Source organism: Antrostomus carolinensis, unplaced genomic scaffold, assembly GCF_000700745.2.
Source record: "Antrostomus carolinensis isolate BGI_N321 unplaced genomic scaffold, ASM70074v2 scaffold27951, whole genome shotgun sequence".
Taxonomy (NCBI): domain Eukaryota; kingdom Metazoa; phylum Chordata; class Aves; order Caprimulgiformes; family Caprimulgidae; genus Antrostomus; species Antrostomus carolinensis.
The window spans coordinates 32,642-34,265 of NW_010292451.1; the positions used below are offsets into that span (position 1 = coordinate 32,642).

The 1,624-nt window shown below is 54.4% G+C and overlaps 1 protein-coding gene across 1 annotated transcript in view; it reads right to left on the reverse strand.

The window, feature by feature from the left end:
- The window catches only part of SLC43A2 (solute carrier family 43 member 2), a 28,621-nt gene extending 28,063 nt beyond the window's left edge, over positions 1–558 (reverse strand). The window contains exon 1 of the mRNA XM_010176972.2: positions 368–558. Coding sequence (XP_010175274.1) covers positions 368–527 — 160 coding nt within the window. The 5' untranslated portion in view covers positions 528–558. The remainder of the gene's footprint in view (positions 1–367) is intronic.
- Positions 559–1,624: the final 1,066 nt, after the last annotated feature.

Genomic DNA, 1,624 nt, shown 5'->3' on the forward strand with positions numbered 1-1,624 from the left:
GACACTGTCCCTGCAAATCATCATCTTCCAGAACCCATCAAGTCTTCTCTTGCAGAGATCAAGTCACCATTCAGAGGAAGAACTTGTGGCCAAGTGGAACACGCTTTCCAGGAAAGCTGTACCTAATCTTTAAGGCTTCTTTTCCATTCACTATGCAAAGCAACAGCAACTACAGGCACATTACACCACAAGAAAGCCACTGGTTTTGGAGAGGAGCACACATCCCTTTCTTCTATCCCAGGACTGATCCAGAGCTCAGCCCAGTTCCACACCACCCTATGAGAGGGAACCACACCAGCAAACCTTAACAGCAACTTATTCACACAAGTCTCCAAGAGCATTCCAAGAACGACAAGAGCATCCTTACCTGACTCAGTGCACAAGTAGGAATAAAACCCTTCTGCTTTCAGCATGATGAGAAGGGACCCCCAGCCCAGCAGGACAGCAGAGAAGAGCAGGTTCTCGATGATGGCTGTGAACGCCATCCACCAACGCCGGCGATGGGCGGTAGCGAGTGTGGGCGCCATTGCTGTGTGAGAAGATGGCCTTGTCCAGAGTCTCAACCTGCAGGGACCAGAACAATGTCTGTGAGTTCACAGACACAGCACGTGCTGCTCAACAAGAGTGCAAAAAACATAGTTTAAGAGGAGATCTCTCCGCTGGAACATAAGCAAACCTGTTTGCTGAATGAAAGGCACTCGAGTGTAAAACTCATTTTTGCAGGTATTGGCTTGCTGAGTGACCTGGAGGGATCAGGGAGCTGAGATGCCCTTGGAGTAGCCCCTCCAGTGCACACACCACGCGACAGAGGAACGTTCAAGGACTCCGTTCCACTTCCCGAGCAACAGGTATGAAAATGCAGCAAATAGCTGCCCAGAGCCCACTGCTCCATCACTTACAGGCCTCAGGCATTTGTAAGGCAGCGAGGAAACACATGCCAAAGTGAGGGGCTCCAGCCAGCACCCCAATCTCCTGGCTGCCTGCAGGTAGAGGCAGGGTCCGGGAGAGGCAGCCCCACAGCCCTAAGGGTGGCTTTAGTGACCCCCCAGGTCTGCCCTGACCCACACAGGAGAGCAGATCAGCTCTGGAAGGTGAGCATGGGTCCTTCATGTACCATAGGTCCTATATATGCAGTTGACACCAAGATAATGAGTGCTTTTGCTAATTGCCCAATCACCCAGCTGGGAGATGAGGTAGGACACATCCTGCCCTGTCCTAGCTGTGCAGACAGCCAGATGCACTGGCCAGGATGGCACATGCTGCTCCACCTCAGCACACTGGCATCCCCAGGCTGCCCCACAGATGCTGCTGCCAGATTAATTATCTCCAACTCCACCTGTTCCAGTCCCTGGGGCCCACAAGAGCGAGCAGCAGGTTTGGGATCAGACCCGGCTGGCCAAGGGGCTGCTCTGGGGAGCCCTGAGGTGCCCAGCACCAGGGCCAACCCTGGGTCATAAGGCAGGTGGCCATTTTAGACAAGCTGAGCCTTTTCCCAGCCCTGATCAGGCACTGTGGGGAAATCAGCTGGTTACACACCACAGCCCAAGGCAGCTTCTGAGGGGTCTCCACAAGGCACAGACCCCCACCCCGGGTTGCTTTGGGAGGGGTGGGGACCTGGCCAGCT